This window comes from Athene noctua, chromosome 8 (genome assembly GCF_965140245.1).
Source record: "Athene noctua chromosome 8, bAthNoc1.hap1.1, whole genome shotgun sequence".
NCBI lineage: Eukaryota > Metazoa > Chordata > Aves > Strigiformes > Strigidae > Athene > Athene noctua.
Genome location: NC_134044.1, coordinates 29933865 through 29950996, shown reverse-complemented (window position 1 = coordinate 29950996; position 17132 = coordinate 29933865). Strand labels below are relative to the sequence as shown.

At 54.4% G+C, this 17132-nt stretch overlaps 1 protein-coding gene and 1 long non-coding RNA gene across 7 annotated transcripts in view; one reads left to right on the top strand and one right to left on the bottom strand.

Annotated features, from left to right (window-relative positions):
- Positions 1-129: 129 nt before the first annotated feature.
- Positions 130-17132, top strand: part of LOC141963374 (uncharacterized) — a 32310-nt gene continuing 15307 nt past the window's right edge. For 5 of the 6 annotated variants that reach the window (XR_012634091.1, XR_012634089.1, XR_012634087.1 and 2 more), the window contains exons 1-4: positions 130-645; positions 1310-1488; positions 3778-3912; positions 7059-7199. This is a non-coding gene — a long non-coding RNA (uncharacterized LOC141963374). The remainder of the gene's footprint in view (positions 646-1309; positions 1489-3777; positions 3913-7058; positions 7200-17132) is intronic. The other variant, XR_012634088.1, reaches the window with a different exon arrangement.
- Positions 1495-12171, bottom strand: SIAH2 (siah E3 ubiquitin protein ligase 2). Its single transcript, XM_074912627.1, has 2 exons — positions 11728-12171; positions 1495-4056 (listed from the first exon to the last, which is right to left on the bottom strand). The coding sequence occupies exons 1-2, from the start codon at positions 12115-12117 to the stop codon at positions 3499-3501; spliced, it is 948 nt and encodes a 315-aa protein (XP_074768728.1). The 5' UTR covers positions 12118-12171; the 3' UTR covers positions 1495-3498.

Genomic DNA, 17132 nt, shown 5'->3' with positions numbered 1-17132 from the left:
GCGGGCGCGGGGGCTGCCGGGACGGCGGCGGGCGGGCGCGGGGGCTGCCGGGACGGCGGCGGCTCCGCCGGAGGCGGGGGGCGGCGCGGCCGGGCCCGCTGCGGGGCCGGGGCCCGCCGGGGCGTTGGGCCGCGCCGGTTCCGCTGCCGGCGGTCACCCCCGTAAAGCCGGGGCGGGGGGGGGGTGCGCGGGGCCGGTGCGGCTGCGTCCCGGCACCTCCGCAGGCCGCGGCTGTGGGCCTAGCGAGCCGCCGCAGCCGAGCCGCCGCCTCTTGCGCGGTAACGGGAGGTGGGTGGAAGGCGAAGCGCCGGTTACAAAGCCCGGTGTGACTGGCCCGGCCGGGCAGGAGCCCCTGGGCGTGCCCGGAGCACCCGCCCCTGCAGAGCCCTTGCGTTTGTGCCACGCGCTTGTTCTACACCTGCCGCTGCCGCCGCCCGCAGCACAAGGTGCTGCCGGGCCCCTGCAAGGAACCTGCGCTCACGGCTCGGAGAACAAAAGAACGAAAGAGTTTTCTTCAGATGCGGCGTTTGCAAACAAGCGCTGCCTTTAGATCACCTTAGGACAAAGCATGTGTGCTATGTTATCCGGACTCTGTATAAGAATTAGCAGTTGTCTTACAAGCACGCGAGTTCTACGAGACAATAAGTAAGTCCTACTCATTTTAAAAAATGGAAAGAATACGTTGAGGCGCAGGCAGGGGCGTTAGCGTGGCGTTTGGCCGCACTGCCCGGCCGCCGTCGGTGCTGGTGGCTCCCCGCAGCACCGGGGCGGTCCTGGGAGATGCGGTCGGTGCAGACCCCGACATCGCCAGCGGCACACGGCCCCCCCGGGAGCCCCTCCCCAGCCTTGTGCCGAGCGCTGGCTTATACATTCATCAGCCCCTAGGAGTTTTTGCGTTTTTCTTAGTGTTTACAGTGGAAGTTGCTCTTAGGGAGGCCTGTCAGCAATGCACTGTAGCGACTCAAGAGGAAAACTGCTTCCCAGGCACCGCTCCTGGTCGCTGGTGGGGCCCAGCGGGGTTGGGGTACCCCGGTACCCCGCGCGGGGCTCTTGGGTGCAGCTGTTTGCCGCAGCCTGGCTGGGCGGGGGGCGAGCTCCGCGGCGGGGAGGCCGGCCTGCTCTGCCTCCCCGGCTGCTGCCGGCTCCTGGGCAGGGTTTTCTCCGGGTGCGTTTCCATTTCAAAGTCGGGTTGCTTTGTGGGTGGTCGGGAGTTTTGTTAAGAAAACCTGGCTGGCCTCAGTAACCTTTTTCTGAATATTTTGGGGAGCTTTCACATATTTACTGATGCGCTGCTACTTCCCTTGGCAAGGTGCTGGTGCCCTGCAAGCCTCTACTGCCTCTGGCCCTCAGCCATCACCCTCGGGAAGTCGACCCAGCTGCGTAGGGAAGAAAACCCGAAACACTTCAATCAAGTGCTGGAACGAATGTGGCCTGTTCATTCCCTGAGCTGAAGAGGAAACACACCACTTTTTGGCAGTACCAGCTGAGGTATTCCTTGTCTTGAATTCAGTTTCAGTTAGAAAAGATACTGGGTGTTGGTTTTGTTTTCTTTTGCTGTGAGGTATAACCAAAGTTTGCCATTCCTTCAGAGCTGAATGGTGTGGAAAGACCTAATGAAATCATGTGTGTTAACTTACCTGATGTGGGTTATAGGCAACATTGGAGTAATTAATTTCATTAATCCTGCTATAATCAAAGACACGCTTCAGAGTTTTGCTTTACACAAAAACCTCTTATGCCCCAACTGTCAGTAAGAAAAATTATCTTCTGATATTAATGTTGCTGAAATATGGGAGAATTAATCAAATCCGTAGTAATTCTTGCTTAACAAGTTCTGCCGAAAGCACTGGTGTTAACACCTGCCAGAGCCCCAGCTCGACTTTGATCCTGCTTAAGCAGGAGCAAATGAGTTCACTGGCATTCTGCCAGCACAGCGGACGGAGATCAAATGTGGGATCTTCATAGGAACTGGATACGAAAAGACCATTAATTCCTTGGGAGGTTTTTTTCCGTGGCCACTTCCAAATTCTCAGGGCCGGAACAAGCTCCCTTTGCTGCTTTGCTCCTTGTCATTCTCGTGTGCTTCTCTGGGGAGAGCTACCAGGCACGGGGCGAGGTTTGCGTGGGACTGGCGTAACTCCAAGGAGCTCTTCCCTGGAGGGCTGCCGTTAGGATGGGTTTTTCTCCCTATGTTACATTTATTCACACCAAGCTTCACCTGTCACTTTACATGTAGTTTTCCACTACTGTGAGGCTTCCTACCGCTGAGTAACTCAGCAGATTCTATCACCGCACAACTCACTGCCTCTTCCAAAAGGCAAACAGCTCAATATTCAGCAAAGCCATCTGTGAGCTGGTGTTTTCTTGAGCGATTCAGGCAGAAGGCTCTGGTTGCAGAGAGGGACCTGCAGGCAGATTCAGCTTCGGTGACAGATGAGTGGGGCTGTCTCGGTGGGCCCTGGGATGCAAATCCCCACCCGGTTCCCCTGCTCGTACTGGGAAGCACCCACCCCCAGCACCCACTGGCAGCAGGGCTGGGCGGGGGCAGCTCCCCTCAGGTCCTACCCCTTGCCCGGGGCAGCCAGCCCCTGCCCCCTGCCCGGGGAAAGCCCAGCACATCCAAAAAGTAACCGGGAAGCGGCTGTGACTGCTCTGCGGTGTAGTTTTTGCAAAATATTTATTACAAAATAAAAGTAAATATGGCAACAAAACTTAAATAGCAACTGACGCGACACTGGCCATAAAGCTCTTGCTATATTATTAGTCTCTTACAATAGTCAAGTATGTCTCCAAGGGCAGCTGTGCGTGGACAGCTCGAGTGTGTTTCTGTAGTACTGGCTCTGGCCTTGGAGATGCGGGAGAGCTGTGCCTCCTGCCTCCCCCTCTGCCCGCCCTGTGCTGGGCTCCCTGAAACCTGCCGTGCCTTCCCCCAGCCCCTCCTCCCCTGTTTTCTTTTAAAAACACAGCAAATGATCCGATGCCCACTCCTTTTTAACAAGGTAGCAGGAAATGGATTATCAGCACTGAAGTACCTATTGTTCCCCTTTGAGTCACAACTTCTCTTGAGAGAGATTGCTTGGATTTCTTTCCTGTCTATTAAAAACTGTTATTAAAGCTCACCAATGAGAGAGCCAGTCTGCGTTCCTGCTGAAAGGGCTGTGTTCCGAACAGGAATGCAGTCCTTCAGGTCTCTTAAGCCACATGTCTAATGGAAGCGCTCTTTAAATAAAACATAATTAAATTAAAAAAGGTGACTCTGTGGGGGGAATCTTCCTAAGGCACCCAAGAATTTAAAAAAACCTTTTCCCACTCGTATGACTTACAGGACACTCTTGTTCCTCTTCTCTCCAAAGTTAAAAATGTTGGCTAGTTAGGAACCTTAGCACACACGATGACATAGTTGAATATAATTAAAAAAAACAGAACAGAAAGAAAACCCTTGGTGAAGGTGAAGCGCTCTGTCCAGACTGCCCAGGTTTCCCAAGCTATGCAAACACATCACGGACAACACGTAGAAATAGTCACGTTAATGCCGAGGTTTCCGTTGTCAGCAAAGAGGTGTGCTATCGCCGTGTCAAAAACCAGGCAGTCGCTGTTGAGGATGGCCGCAGACACCCCGTCGTGGATGGAGCGGGGCGTCGCCTCCCAGGTCAGCCGGCGGCGGTTGCCGTTCAGCTCCAGTCTGTACGCAAAGTTCTCCGCTTGCTTACGGGTGCCGATGAGCAGCACGATGGCAAAAAACTGCTGGTGACCCTCATACTTCTCTTGTTTCTCCAGCACGAGCATGAAGTGGTGGCCGAAGCACGACTGCATCATCACCCAGTCCACCGCCCCCGGGAGGTTAATGTCTGTGGCGAGAAAAACGATGTCTTCTCCCTGAAGGGTGGTGATGCTTTTGTGAGCGTGCATGAGGTGGGACATCACGGCTTCCAGGGATCCCTGCCACTTGCAGGAGGCACCAGGGCAGGGGCAGGAGTAGGGCCGGTACTCGCAGATGTCTTCATGCTCTGGCTTTTCTGTGTGGTGGAGTGTCAGAGAGCAGCCTGTTGTGGCGTACTGGAAAGAGACCAAATACAAGCTGTCAGGAAAGGCACCAGCACTAGCGTTCGCTGTTCCCACCTGTCAACTGAACACTGGTGACCAACCACAACTCTTGCTCTCACTGCAAATTTTACATTAGATACTTCTATTCAGCCCTGGATTCAGAGCTGGGCTTTACTTATGTTTGTTTCCACTTAAAAATGGATTCTTCTTGTCTTTTGTGGTGTTTTTTTTCTAACACAAGCACTTAGAGAAAATGGATTGTAAAGCTGAGTTGTAGTTAGATTTGCTGTGGTAGTTAGATCTGATTGGTCCAGATCAGCTGAAGTGGTCCTGGTTTGGATTTTTCTTTTCTTTAAAAAGAAAAAAGGATGCTGGTTTCAGCAAACAGCTGCTAGAGTGAAGTGTTTGTAATAGATGTGCCTTAGTACTGTCACAGAGCAAAAGCACTGCCATTAAATTCAAAGGCAGGCTCCCCCCAGCTTTTTTTAAACACTGGGAAAGTTTCAACACTGCACTTGTGAGAAGTGGAAAGAGAGAGGATGGTTTTTTCACCGAGCACAACGCTAGCACACAAATAACCACCATCAAACTTCTCTTGGTGTCGCTGGGCAACTTGGAGGTTAATTTGCTTCAAACAAGTGTGGATGCTCTTCCTACAGTCAGTGCAGTTGCCTGACTGACGGTGTTACTGCTTTCACACTACCCCTACAGAGAAAACAAGCCCTGCTGTCCTCACCGAGAGCACAGCTCCCAGTCTGTAGGTACCTGTAGCCACATCAACACCTCTGACCCTGTCATGATGTGCGTGCGTGGCTGCTCATGGATGCTATGACGCTTCCTGAAGGACAGATATAACTGAGGTATAAATGACTGTTTCTGGGCTAATACGTGTGCAAGAAGTTTCAGCTCAGAGGGTTAAATGCCCAAGATGCAAATCACCCACGCTGTGAACACGGCACGAGGAACCCTGGGACAGAAACTTGACCTTGCGCCTCTGGAGCAGCTTGTTTTATAAGCCACAGGGAGTTAACGTGAGCCTTCCCTTATGTGTCTGCCCCTGCTGCTTAATCCTTTGCTGAGGGCTTTACTCAGGGTGTCGCAGTGGAACGAGGCATCCTCTGGCCAAAGGCTGAAGCCCCGGCATGGCAAACACGCCGCGTGCTGTGTGCTGTGCCTGCTGCCCCGCCGCATAGCGCAGCGGCCCAGGTACGTGTGAACAAAACCAGTTACGACAACACAAGCTGCTGAGGGGGCGAAACCAGCCGTCTGTGTGGCGGTGACCAGTGGTGGCCACAGAGCCGAGAGTGTAAAAGCAAGAGGAGCAAAGGGCGGTGGCTCTGCCCTTGGCTGTGAGAAGTGCTGGCTTGTGTGCCCCTGAACCCCTCGCTGCGGGTTTCGCTTGGTGCGGAGCCCTCCCAGCGCTGGGAGACGCTCAGCAGCAAAACCCAACCTGCTGTCCTCGTGCTGCTTGGCAGGTGTCAGTCACCTCTATGGATCGCAGCCCTCGGACCTGCCCCGTCTCTGCTGCATATGGTTGGGGTGCAGCCTTGAGCTGCTCGGCCCGTGCACCTTGTCTGCCTCTGCCGTGTCCCCGCGACGGGCAGCCAGGGCTGCCGGCGGGCCGCTAACGCCTGGGCTGGCCTGGCTCTTTTCTGCTTTTGCATTGCCCTTCCCACCATTTCTAGCATTCCACGCTGGAAAGTATCACGTACTTGTTTTCACAGTCGTTTGTTTAGCACTGTATTCTCCTTCCTAAGAGGAAACTGTAAGCCCAGGGCTCATCACCATACCTGTGACTTTGCGCACCGCGTTTCTGCCACGTCGGCCGCTCTGTGTGTGCTGCCCTGAACCTCACTCGGATGGGAGAGCTTTCTAAAGCTCTTAGTGTCCTAAAGCCTTTGGAAAACATCAGTTAAGCTTGGAAGTGCTCATCAGAGACAGGCCAGTATTACCAACCCTGTAAACCAAGGCAGGCAGGGATACAGGATTAAAGTAACTTGTCTGAAGCCACGTGGGAAATCTGGCAGAGCTGGGAATAGACTGCCAGGTCCCAGTCCCTCCCACTCTCACTGGCACTCTCCCTCCACCTTAGATACAAATAATGCTTCTGGGAAGAAGAGGCCTGCCTGCTCCTGTGTCAGCAGTGCTCAGGGGCCTGAGGCCCTCTCATGCTTCTCCCTCCTCCCGTGCTTTCTGAAATGTCTGTCCTCGCTTTTAAGGTCCCCCCAGCCTTCCAGAGCATTGGCTGAATGCTTCAGCCCCGTCCAGCAGCGACCGTGGGCAGCGCTCGCGGGACGCACGGCGAGGTCCAGCCCAGAAAACAGGGAGCTTCTGCTTCCCCGAGGCTCGCGGCGGTGAGGAGCCCGGAGCGCGCGTACGGACCCTGCTCTGCCAGCGGCGCTGCCTCTGCCGCCACCGCTCACCGGGGCGAGGCCCCTGCGGAGCACGGGAGCGCTGGGCACGAGCGGGCGGGGTGGTGTGAGCAGAGCCCTGTGTGCGAGGGACGTCTGTTCTGTTAAAAACAAAATAAACCGCGTTTTTATTAGAAGAAAACCCCACCGCTTTATCAGTCTACTGTGCCTTGCAAATAACAAGTATGGCCTTATTTAGGTTTAGTATATTTACTTCAAATCTTTAGAATTTTTAATTAAAGAAAGGCTCTGTAGAGGCAGCACTGGGCAATATACAGGGGTAGGTTTGTAGACAGCAATAACACGAATGTGCAGTTTCTGTTTCCAAGTTGTTTGCTTACGTGGGAAGCCTGCCAGGCCTTCCTTGAGCCATGGTGCAGCAGCAGTGGTCTCAGGACACAGCAGTTCCCCACCACCCGCCTAAAGAAACCTCAAGTGACTAGTCTGGCATTGTTTAGGACTTGTTAGTTTGTATACAGTCTCACTCTGCCTTCCACTTTTTAAATACAAAGCGGTGGTTGTGAGGTGCAGAAAGATTTTTCCACAAAGCAAAGCGTAAGAGTGCGCTACAATGAATTTATGGGCTTCACTTTTCTTCACAAGGAGTAGAACCGTCTGGAGGCTCAGAAACGTGGCAGCATCTCCAGCTACGGACGGCTGCGCTCAGGGACCTTGGGAGACTCGTCACGCGAGGTGGCTGTCCTGGCTTCCCAGCTGCAGAGCCCCACCATTCCTAGAAGGCTGGTAAGAAAGGGGTTCAACCCCCTGAAAAATCAAGCCCCGTGTACTTAAGATTTTTTGAATGCCTGTAATAACTAGAAAAGTGATTTCCTTTATTGTAAGTAGAACTTACTGCTCGGTTGAATTAATCACAGCAGTGATTAATTCGCTGGTGTATCTATGCAAGGAGTTTCGGGGAGGGATTATTTTGGGGTTTGGTTTTTTCCTTCGTTTCCCTGCCATACCCTGCTAAAGGCTCTCCCCAGAGGTGCCAGCCGGGCTGCTCCCAGCGTGTACACAAACACTGCCTTTGCTGTTGGATATTCTTCCCTCAGTGCTGGTTTGGTTTTGCCCGTCTATGTTGGAGGTAAATTCTATTACAAACTGAAATGCAAGCAGGAGCTGCCTGGAGTTTTAGAGGGCAGACGGGGAGTGGTGGTCCCACGGCCCTTCCACGGCCGTGCCAAGATCGCTCAAGCACAAAGATCTTTGTCTGTGGGGTCCCACCGCAGAAGGCCAGCGGAGCGCGGCAGGGCGCCGCTAACGCTCGCGGGCGCAGGGGGACCGCGGTCCTGCCACTGCCCGCAGGGAGCACTCGCAGCTCCTCTCCTCACAGACTTGGGGTGAAGCGGGTAAATCGAGAAGCGCCCCTGCCACCCTGCGCTGCTCAGCTAGCCAGGGCACCAGGCCCAGCTTAGCGGCTAAGGGCCACGGCGTGCCTCACGCCACTGCTGTGAAAATGGATCCCGGTGTCTGTTCAGGAAGCTCCCAGCTCCTAAGATTTTTCTTTCATAGCCATTGGCTATATAAAGGAAATAAATCCTAACATTTATTTTCTTTCATAGTATTGGACAAAACCCCAAAGTTATGGAAGAACTTACACCCAAATTAAGTCACCTTCACAACTAGAGAGCACCTTTATATTATTTTCCACTTGCACTTATTTAAAAGATGAAAGAAAACAACTAATTCCTTTTGGCACTCATTAATTAGGAGTTTGAGTGTGTTTATGACATGCACTTTATCTTCTGGAGATTGCTTAGAGCATGAAAAAGCATTTTAAAGTTACTGAAAATATAAGATCTAAATCCTCCCACAGATATTTTTCCAAAGCCCCATTAAAGCACAGAGGTGCAATAACTGTAATTCTTTCTTAAAGCGTTTTAAGAAGAACAACCCTCAGAGCAGCCATAGCCACAGGCAACACCAAATCCCTTTTCTGTCAGCTCCGTCGTGTCTCAGTCCTATTTATTTTGAGTACCGTTCCTCGCTGTCTCTAGACGTGCACGACCTTCTCCACACAGACCACCGTCTGTTTGTTCCTTAACATTTTCTAGAGCTCTGACTTTCTCTCCCGCCCCAGCCCCTGACGTCAGGTTCCCTTATCGCGGTGAAGGCAAGTCAGACCGGAGCCAGGCCCCGGCACGGGGCGAGCGACTGCAGCACCCGATGGGGCACGGCGGGTCACCTCCCCGCTGCGTGCCGCTGACCGTCCTAACGCTGGCTGAGAGCTACAGCCCTGACGGCCTGTGGCTGTGTCCGGGCCCAAGGAGCACGAGTGGGAAGTGTTAAGGTGCTAATTTCACTGTGTAGCTCTTGGGAACAGTGAAAGCCGCAGAGCAGGAACTGCTCACAGCAGGAAAAAGAGAGGGCGCACATGAGGGAAGAGGAACAGGGACTGACTTAGACCTCGGCGAGGAGCCTCTGGCTGCCTGACGAGCGGACGCGGGTACGCAGGGAGGACGCACGGGTCACACCGTGGCACGCTCCAGGACATGGGGCCCCGTGAGCGCCGTGTTTTGGGGTCCAAGGGATGTGTGGCTGCGGCAGCACGGCGCAGGGGCACTCCACATCCTGCTGGCATCAGATGGGGCAGCTGCGAGGTGCAGCTGGTTCGGAGGCACCCGCCAGCTCTCCCAGCTCTGAACTGGCCTGCAGGCACCGCACCAAGAAACCAGACCCAGCTCTGAGGCAGCAGGAGCCCAGCCCACAGCCTGCGACACGCCGACAGCACAGCCCCACACGTGGGTTACACAGAGCGCACCGAACGCCGCGGGTCACAGAGAAGCTCTCCCCCACCCCCAGCCAAGACGCTGAGCTGCCCGACACCCAGCGCTTGCTTCTGCCACTGCAAACCCCACCAGCATCCCTCCTCCTCCAGGGCATGGCTTTGGAGAGCACGATGTCAACCATGGCAGCGATGCTTGGAGGAATTTTTGGAAATGCCATTTTCTTAAGTGGTTGCCATGTGCTAGCCACCATGTGGTTTAGAGAACACCCAACTGGAGAAGCGTTTACAGCTGCTACACCTGAACCACAACTGGCCCGACCGACGCAGGGATCACTACTTGGTTCTCCCAGGGGCGCACAGGGTGAGGGGTGTTCTCAGAGATGCTTCTCTTTGTTGGTGCTTACTCCTCCACCCATGGAGAAAGGAAACCTCAGGGAGTGAAGGAGCCAGTCCCTTCAATTATGGGCTTAGGAAACATTTCTGTTAGCAAGTGAGTAAAGGAACGTCTGACAGGTAAAGTCAGGAATGTCTCATCTTCTCCTTACAGGGAAGGGTCTGTAGGCTTTTTCTTCCTTCTCCCACACTTTGTCTGTGAAGTTCCTTTTATGGGGAAGGGTCTGCAGGCTTTTCCTTCCCTCTAGGCTTTGTTTACCCGCAAGGCGTAGGGATGTGTGGGGGTGAGCAGAGCTGTGCCCGGTGCAGCGGAGGGCTCCAGGGAGCCGCTCCAGCCTGGATGCTCCATTTCGGACGGGCAGGGAATGCCAGCTGTCACAATGAGCCTGACGAGACACTTTAGAAAAGGAGAAGTAGGCCAGCGTTTCAGTGAAAAATGCGCCCTGGCTGTCTGTACTCCCCGGGGCTCGGGCTGGGTCACGGCTGGGCGGCTCGCTGCCACCTTCACCAGAGAGGACCCGTGTCTGTTATTGCCCCCGCGAGGGTAATTCCCGTTCGAGGACGAGCGGTGAAACGGCCCCACCTACCAAAAGCTCTGCGAGACACCGACAGCCACCCCACCCTGTCACCCCCCGGCCCCACGGCAGACGGGGCTCTGGCCGCCGCCCGGGCCGTGCTGTGGGAGCCACCGCGGAGGACTCACTCCGGAGGAGCCGTTTCTCCCTGCACATCCTCAGCGACACTCCTGCGGGCTGGCCGGGGAAAGCTGCTGCCCGGGACGGGTTTTCCCAGGCAGAGGCGGCGAGCGCCTGCTCACAGCTCTTCCCAGGAAACTCACCGTGCCCACCCTGGAGCCCAGCAGCGCCCGCTCCGGCTCCACGGTCCCACCGCGAGCCTGACCACAGCTCTGCCCCTCGCACGGACACCTCTCTATTTTAAAACTTTCTTTCCATATTCCACATCAGCGACGGCTCCAGCAGTTCTGTATCTGTCCCTCGATCACTTCAGCCTGTGGTTTTAAAGTGCTTTCGGTATCACAGAGGTACGAGCGTCCAGGGGCTCCAGGAGGACGTAAAAAGGACCCACTCAGCATTGCCTGCACGTACGTAACTGCCCGCCTGGTGACCGCCAGTGCGCACTTTGGAGCCGCTCACCTAGTTCCTTTAGGTAGAAAACTCCCTTGAAAAAAAGACTTAAATGTTTAATCTGAATACCTGACATAGTGCTGGGACAGAACAGACTTGAAAAAAGCCTTGTTCAGATGCAACGACCGACCTGAGAGCTTACCAGCCCCTGCCCTTTCGAAAGCGGGCTGCGGAGAGCTGAGAGACACGGACAGAATTTCTGTTACCTCCATAAAACACTATTTTGAGACTGAGCATCGGCACAGGCTAAAATAACTAGGAGGGGAAAAAAAAGGTCCAGCCTTTGTATCTAGTGGTTATGCCAAATACTGGGACAAAATTTAGAGCGGGATTTCCAGTGACTCAGAAAGGATTATTAGTGCTGTCACCCTGTTTCACTTTAGAAACCTGCAGAACCATGACAGAGGCTACTGAGGGCTGGCAAGGGCTTCCTGTGCTCGTGATGAGGAAGAAGTAAAGGGACCAAAAGACCAAAACATGGCCCAGCAGGAAACGAAACTGCAGAGCTCCAGCTTTGCTGCCTTGCAGTGCCTCTGGGCGAGTCCCACGGGAGGAGACTCCTTGGGCATCTTTGGCACAGGCATGACTGTAAATGCTGAGAAATCACCACTTTCTGCAAACTCCCAAGCGAACCTGCTCTACGTTGGACCAACCTCAGACAGCTCCTTCAAGCCTTCCCGTCAACGCCAATATTTCTGTACCAAACCACCGACGAAGGCGAGGCAAAAAACCCACCGGGGAGATTCCGCGTCAGCGCGCAAACACGACAACCGCGTCCCCCAGGAGGTCGAGTTTTTTGGGGGGAGAGGGAAAGTTTCGCTCTTTTTCTGGGGGGGGGGGGGGGGGAGAGGCGCCCTGCTTTTCTCAGAGAGAGGTTTTTGGAAAGCATGAAGACGGAGGGCAAGGGGACGGGGATGGCGGGGGGGGGGGGGGGGGGGGGCCGGGCAGCCGCCCGTCCCCCGTCCCCCCCACCGCCATCCCCGTCCCCGTGCCAACCCCTTACCTTGCAGGGGAAGAGCACGGCCGAGGCCACCTTCTCCATGGCCAAATTCCGGATGCTGGGGGTGAGGGAGCCCCGACACGTGGGGCAGAGGCTCAGCTTCTGCCGGCATTGGTTGCAGACCAGGTGCCCGGCCTGGCACTGGAGGATGGGCGGCAGCACATAGTCGAAGCAGACAGGGCACTCGAAGAGCGAGGTCAGTTCGTGATGCTGCTGCTGCGGCTGCTGAGGAGGAGGAGGAGGAGGTGGAGGAGGAGGAGGGGGGGGGGGCGGCGGCGGAGACGCCCCGCCGGGCCCCGGGACAACGGCGGCGGGCACGGCGGGGGTCGGGGCGTGAGGCTGTTTGCCGCAGGGCTTGTTAGCGCCGGGGCCGGCGGAGGACGGGCGGCTCATCGCGCCGCGCCGCCGCCACCATCGGGCCGCCGGAGGGACGGGGAGGAGGAGGAGGAGGAGGAGGAAGGGGGGGGCGGTGCTGACGCCAGCGGCGGCTGCGCGCGGCCTCCGCCCCGGTCCCGGCATGCTCCGGGCGGGCGGGCGGCGGGAGCGGCGGGGGGGGAGTTGCCCTGGGTAACGGAGCTGTCCGCGGTAATTCGCGACCCGGCGCTGGCCGCAGTAATTCTGGACATACCGTCATCATCATCATCGTCACGATGGAATGGTTTGGGCTGGAGGGACCTCAGAGCCCATCCAGTGCCCCCCCTGCCCCGGGCAGCGACGCCTGCTGCTGGCCCAGGTTGCCCCAAGCCCCGTCCAACCCGGCCTTGAACGTCGTGAAGTTCAACGAGGCCAAGTGCAAGGTCCTGCCCATGGGTTGGGACAGTCCCAGGCACAAACCCAGGCTGGGCGAGGGGAGGATTGAGGGCAGCCCCGGGGAGAAGGACGGGAGAGGCGCCGTTGGTGGATGGAAAACTGCCTGTGAGGCAGCAACGTGCACTCGCAGCCCAGCAAGGCCCCGTGTGCTGGGCTGCACCCCGAGCAGGGTGGGCACGGGGCCAGGGGGGGATTCTCCCCTCTGCTCCGCTCTGGGAGACCCCCCTGCAGGGCTGGGTCCAGCTCGGGGGCACCAACAGCAGAAGGACACGGACCTGCTGGAGCGGGGCCAGAGGAGGCCACGGAGATGCTGGGGGGGCTGGAGCCCCCCTGTGAGGACAGGCTGGGAGAGGTGGGGGGTTCAGCTGGGGAAGAGAAGGCTCCGGGGAGACCTTAGAGCGGCCCCCAGGGCTGAAAGGGGCTGCGGGAAAGGGGGGAGGAACTCGTCATCAGGGGGAGGGATAGGACAAGGGGGAACAGTTTTAAACTGACAGAGGGAGATTTAGATCAGATCTAAGGGAGAAATTCTCCCCTGTGAGGGGGGTGAGGCCCTGGCACAGGCTGCCCAGAGCAGCTGTGGCTGCCCCCTCCCTGGAAGGGTTCAAGGCCAGGTTGGACGGGGCTTTGGGCAACCCGGGCTGGTGGAAGGTGGCCTTGCCCAGGGCAGGGGGTGGCACTGGGTGGGCTTTGAGGTCCCTTCCCACCCAAACCATTCCATGATTCTGTGATTGTGGTTGGCAGTAACTAAGCACAGGTCATTGTTGGCAGTAATTAAGCACGTATCATTGTCAGCAATAATGAAACACGTTCCATACCCAAACCCTTTTAGCAAAATGAAGATGCTGGTGGTGGTGACCGGTCCGCGCCCTGCGAGGGCGGTGGGGAAGGTGTGAGGAGCGTCTCCCCTCGTGGCCTGCACTTGACTTCTTCACACGTGGGTCGCTGCGGCGGGGGCTGTCACCCGCCATCCTGAGCACGGAACCACTGCTGGGGCTGACGGGGTCACCGAGGTGACTCCTGCAAAGGCAAGTGAGTGTTAGGAGAGCTGGGCACAGGCCGACGCGGTGCTTGTGGCGGGCTGTAGTGGTGAAAATGTGAAAAAGAGCAATGAAAGGTGTTTCGGGCTGGTTTAAAATATTTAGAATGTGGTGTTTTCTTAGTTTTGGTTTCACGTGTGGGGACCAGACAAGGAAATGTGTTGGGCTGATTTCATTCCCCAGATAAAAGAAGTTTGGGGAAAAAATGTGATACTTTAATCATCTTCTGCTCCAGTAATGCTGGAGAAGTGAAGACACTGAAGTCTCAGGACAGAAATCTCCCCAAATCCCTTTTCCTGTTATGGGGAGATCGAGGAATAAAGGAGTGTGTTTGCTCGTTGGTGGCAGCAGCATCATTAAAGAGGCATGTTGGCCTGTGGGCTCATTGTTCTGGTCGTGGTGTAACCCCGGCCACAGCCCAGCCCCGCGTAGCCACCGCTCACCCTCCCTGCTCCCGGGGAACGGAGGAGAGACTTGAAGGGGTCAGGGGACCCATAGGTTGAGATAAAAACATGTTAATAGCTGAAATAAAATAGAATTAAAATAATAACAGTAATAGCAATCATAGAAAATACAAACGAGTAATGCACGAGGGGATTGCTCACCACGCGCTGACCGGTGCCCAGCCCGCTGCCGGCTTGTGATCCCAGAGCAGATTGAATCCTGAGCCCCCAGTGCTGGGAGGCAGAGAGAGCTTCCCGATCAACCCGCATCTATATAGCGAGCGTGACGTGAGATGGCAGGAATATTCCATTGGCCACTTTGGGTCCGTTGTTTTGGCTATTCTCCCCCGCCAGCTTCTTGTTTACCTGCGTACTAGCAGGACACGAGAAGTTGAAAAGTCCTTGATTTCTTAGCAACAACTGAAAACATCAGTGCATTATCAACATTCTTCTCATACCAAATCCCATTCTGAATCCAAAACACGGCACTATTCTAGCTACTAAGAAGGAAGGGGGAAAAAAAATGAAATCAGCTCTATTTAGCCGAAACCAGGACAGTTCTCCTTGCAATTTGTCTCTGAGGCTTCTTGTCCTTAAACGAGCAATACTTTCTTCCGAGATACCCACATCGAGCTTTTTTAATACTTCACTAAAGTGGTGTTATTATCAGAGATCCATTAGGATGTTCAGCTGTGTGACTCATTCTTGACTCCAGGCCTTGGAAACTTCTCAGTTAAGGTACTATCTGTACTCAACTTGCATTAAATTGAGGTGCCTTATTAGCTGAAGTCTGATTTTTTTCTTGTGTTCATAAAGTTCCATTAAACTGCACAAGATGGCGCCGGCCAGGAAACAAGAAAAAATCCTTTTGTGTGCCATGCTCCTGACAGAGGGTTTGCACGTTGTTTTCTTCGCTATTTTGGGAAATCCCCCAATAATGCCCTGTGCATTCGGATGTAAGGAGAGGCCTTGAGCTTTATGAGGTACAAATTATCAGGATCCTAGGGTGGAGCTCACCAGGAAAGCCTTCGCTGGAGAAGCACAAATGGGAGTGAGCACCTGAATTCTTGCTGAATTTTTCTAGGAACGAGGGGTTGTGCTGGTGAAGCCTGTGGCAGCTGTCTCTCCACGAGCCCTGGAAGTTAGACGGCACTAAGAAAAGATCCGCGAGTTGCACTGAGCAATTTAAAGAAAAAAAAAATCACTCGCAAAGGATGACAGTATTTTGGCATCTTGGAATAAAATTAGGCTTGAAATCTTTACTGATGGCTTGCCAAACCGGTTCCAGTTAAAACTGAATTCACAACTGAAAGCCAAACTCTTGATAACTAACTGCAGGGAAAACCAACCTTTAATAGATTCAGAGACAGTATAATTGAGATGTTTGTATCATTTTCTCTAGAAATTATATGGCTGTAGGATATAGAAACTAAAACAGGCTACTTAGTTATTAAGATTTTGAGAAATTTCCCTCTATCTTTTTTATCTATAGGTTGTATCAGAGCAAAACAGAGAACCTGAGTTGTAAAAGCTGTTGAGAAACTTTGCAATAGGTGTATGTGTGTCTTCTGAGACTGGAGAATCAGAGTTAATAGGCCCCGAGGTTCTAGTCTCCATCTTGGAGTGCTGAGTCTGTTTCCCCCCGATCCCACAGCCTGGTGTGAAAACAAGGCCAGAATAGTCCTGTGGTCTTGGAGAAGACCTCTCACTTGGTTTGTGGTTTATTAGATATTCTGTGGTGTAGGGAAGAGGGAAAATAAGAGCCTTTTCACAAATAGACTGGAATGGTGTGGATGTTTATACAAATAAAATGTGGTTTTTCTGTGCTTTCAGTAATACAGGGTAATTTTAAAATATGTTATTTAAGCTATATATATATATATATATTTGAGTTTTTTCTAAATGTCAGAATGTGGCTATCCCACTTTTTTTTAGCACCCCCAAAGCATTCTCTTAAATAAATAATGAACAAAATAGTTTTTAGAAGGTTGGTGTCTGGTTTAAAGATAGTCTGAGCAGAGTCCATTCCTTCTGCTTGGGGTGAACGGGGAAGCACCAGTCAGGTGTGAGCGGGTCGAGCGAGTGCCAGGCCGGGGTGAGGCCGCCACTGCCTCCCCCGGCTGCCGGCCCTCTGCCGGCAAGGGCACGGCTCTGACAGCAGCAGCCTGGCCGCCTGCCACGCCGCGGGTCACTGTCTGCGCCATGGCAGTAATTGTTTGCAGTGGAGAGATGATTTGGAAACCGGTGCTCAACAGAGAAAGGAGCTCTGCTTGTCTCCTCTGGGCTGCAGAGCCATCACCCGTCAGCGACCACGTGTGGCCTCAAAAGCCTTTTCGTGCAGCTGATCCCGTTTTCTTCCTTCTTGGTAAAAACCTGCAGCTCGTCCTTGAGCTGCCAGAGGCCCTGATAATACTTGTTTCCTCCCTGAGATCGCCTCTTGCAAGGTGCCAAAACGTGGCAGGAGTTTCACTGCTGCGTGTCGGCATTTGTTACTTTTGCTCCTTGCTGGGCAGCCCCTGATCCCTGTAAATATTCCTCTGTTTCAGGGCATGAGAGCACCCTGGGTATCTGTGGGATGGGGGCGGGGGGGTTGCAAGGTTTATTTATCTTCTACAAAGGCATTTCCAGACTAGAAGTGAAAATCTGTAGCTGTTGTCCCTGTCGTGAGGACAGAGCTTTGAGGTGCTGGGGCTGTGGGGGTTTTCAGACAAGTTTGAGCCAGATTGTGTCATTACTGCTTCTTATTTTTAAAGCACCCATAACTGTGGTGTTACCTCGCAGAAATGAGCAAGGGCTTGGTTCTCATTGAAGGAAATCGGCAGCTTAAATTTAGCCCTGCACTGCGGGAAGGTTATAAAAAGACCTGAAGATGTGGGGGCAGGAGGATGAAAGCCCGAGGGAGGCGGCGAGGGCGTGTTCGGGCAGTCCCGGCGTCTCCCTCCTCCTGTCCTTAGCGGTCGGGGCGTTGCTGCACCCCATTTTGTGAGCAGGACGAGGAGCCGTGGGTCGGCAGGGGCTGGGGTGGCAGATGGGCGGCCTGGGCACGATTCCACGGCCGAAGGCACAGGGGACCCTGCTCCCGACACCCCAGCAGCCCTGGGCCCCTCTGTGGCACCGA